The sequence below is a fragment of the Cynara cardunculus genome (assembly GCF_001531365.2).
Source record: "Cynara cardunculus var. scolymus isolate 2C chromosome LG 15, CcrdV1, whole genome shotgun sequence".
Classification (NCBI taxonomy): domain Eukaryota; kingdom Viridiplantae; phylum Streptophyta; class Magnoliopsida; order Asterales; family Asteraceae; genus Cynara; species Cynara cardunculus.
The window spans coordinates 144,043-146,310 of NC_037542.1; the positions used below are offsets into that span (position 1 = coordinate 144,043).

Below are 2,268 nucleotides of genomic sequence, written 5' to 3' on the forward strand. Positions count from 1 at the left end.
ACATGGTTCATTAATTATGATCAATACTTTATATTAAGAAACAATCAAAACTTCTATGAAATCACATATTAATCAAATGAAATGGACGGTTGAGATTGGGTTCTATTGGTTGCACAAATGCCAAGGGTTGTATAATAACCAACCTATATATATATATATATATATATATATCTATATATATATATATAATCAATTTCTTATTTAAGCTAAAATCAAACTCTATATATAATTAGCACTAGAATCAATATAATACATATATATATATATATATTATTTTACATAATTTTATTAAGACCTCTTCTTTTAGGATTTTTCTATAGAGTAATCAAACTATGAATTGTCTAAAACAAATCTAAAAAACTCGAACAAGTCAAATGAAAAATAGCAAATCAAGCAGACTCCTATGTATCTGGAATGTTCATAATACTATTGTTCCACTTTGTGCAATTGTATGTAGGAAAAGAGGGGTTTCAAGGAGGGGTTTGGTCAATGATGCAAATGAGTATATTATGACTAATATGAGCAAATTGTAAAAATATTCAACAATTATATCAAAGTAGGTAACAACACAATGTTTGTTTGACGAATTAAATATTTTATGAGAACATTTGTAGGAGATAAATTGATATGTATTATGACAAAACAATTGTCATAATACACCTCATGATTATAATCAATATTTTCACATATTTTTTTTAATGATTTTGAACCAATTACAAAGTTTGATATAATAAAGGATTAATATCTAAGATTATATATATATATAAAGAATTTAATATATATAAAGAATTTAATATATATAAACGTGATCATTGACTCATTTAGCTAACTTAAATAATTTTAAAGAAAATTATTGTCATCGTTCAACGCACGATGTCAAACACTACTTTTGTTATAATGAACAACCATGAATAGACTACATAAAATGATTTCTTTAGTAAAATAAGTAAAAGGTCTTTACGTGGTTTTTTTTTTTTTTTTTATAAAGAGTCGATTAACAAAATATATTACAATAAATGCAACCACAAACTACTTTTTTTAATGCAAAAATAAACCAATCATTTTGTAAAATTACTTAAAAGCCCCTCCACAATCGACATGAGAAGAAATTGGCACGAAAATAAAAGGAGGGTCCCAAGCGTAAAGAAACTGGACCGTCGCGAAAGGTGCAATCGGACGGCCTCCATTAACGGTGCAATTATTCCCGACACGTGCAAAGATATCTGGATTAACTTTCTCGACAGATTGAAAACCGTCGCAAGAGACTGTAAGGGCTTGCTGAGGGCATTTGCATGTATTTATGAAACTCACGTTCCATTCTTGTTTACCTTCTATTTGTGCAGGCGTCCTTTCTGTCCCGATCGTTATATCTTTTAGTTCACACTGACAAAAACCTAACTAAAAAAAGACGAATGGTTAGACACGGTACATTACATTGATGTTTACACATACCAAATCAAATGGGAGACACGCATAAAACATTACTTGATCTAAATTCTTTGGTTTATATCACGAGACATATTGGGTTAGCACAATATAGAAAGTTGCAGTTTTGCACACAAAAAACAAGGAGATTAACTGTAATTTGTGAGGAAATTATCTGTTGTGAAAACTTGACGGTGTATTCAAGAAGGATTTTCCTTTAAGAAACCCGTCACAAGTAGTGTGTTTCACAACATTCCTTGAAAACCTAAGTTATCAGTTGACCGATATAAAACGGATATGTTTTCATAATAGATGAACACAACAACTGATTGAACGAGTCAAATCAAAATGAATAATTAAATAATATACAGATTTAAACAGTTAACGATTAAAAAACCCTGGTTGAATATTTAAAAGAAAGTAAAGGATGAGACCTTGGAAGAGAAGGTTGAAGAGAAGAATTGCAAGAAGGGAAGAATTGCAAGAAGCCATTGTTGCCATGAATTTGGAGCTTTCTCTCTCTAGTTGTGAGTCTTGATTGCCTCTCTCCCATATTTATAACACCCTCAATGCTAGTTTCCCCCACTTTATTATTTATACAACTTCAATAAATAATAACCAAAACACATCAATATATATATGGTTATGAAATTGTTTCGTATAATATTTTTTTTGATAAAATTGTTTCATATATGGTTATGAAGTTGTTTCATATAATACTTAATTAAATTTTAATGAAATTGTTTCATGTATTTCTTTAAAATTAAAATAATGAAGATGATAATATCCATGATTAACACCCTCCACAATAAAAATGATTAATCAATCTCTTATAATTACAAA

General features: G+C 28.7%; 1 protein-coding gene across 1 annotated transcript; it reads right to left on the reverse strand.

Moving 5' to 3' along the window:
* Positions 1–914: 914 nt before the first annotated feature.
* Positions 915–1,990, reverse strand: LOC112528244 (uncharacterized protein At1g05835-like). The gene is made up of 2 exons (XM_025139224.1): positions 1,860–1,990; positions 915–1,394 (listed from the first exon to the last, which is right to left on the reverse strand). The coding sequence occupies exons 1-2, from the start codon at positions 1,924–1,926 to the stop codon at positions 1,072–1,074; spliced, it is 390 nt and encodes a 129-aa protein (XP_024994992.1). The 5' UTR covers positions 1,927–1,990; the 3' UTR covers positions 915–1,071.
* Positions 1,991–2,268: the final 278 nt, after the last annotated feature.

What these genes read in the sequence shown, in the direction of transcription:
- LOC112528244 (XM_025139224.1), bottom strand. Translation starts at nt 1,926, where the DNA reads ATGGCAACAATGGCTTCTTGCAATTCTTCCCTTCTTGCAATTCTTCTC. An exon ending in CTTCAACCTTCTCTTCCAAG is followed by an intron (nt 1,395 to 1,859) that starts GTCTCATCCTTT and finishes TTTTTTAGTTAG; the next exon opens with GTTTTTGTCAGTGTGAACTA.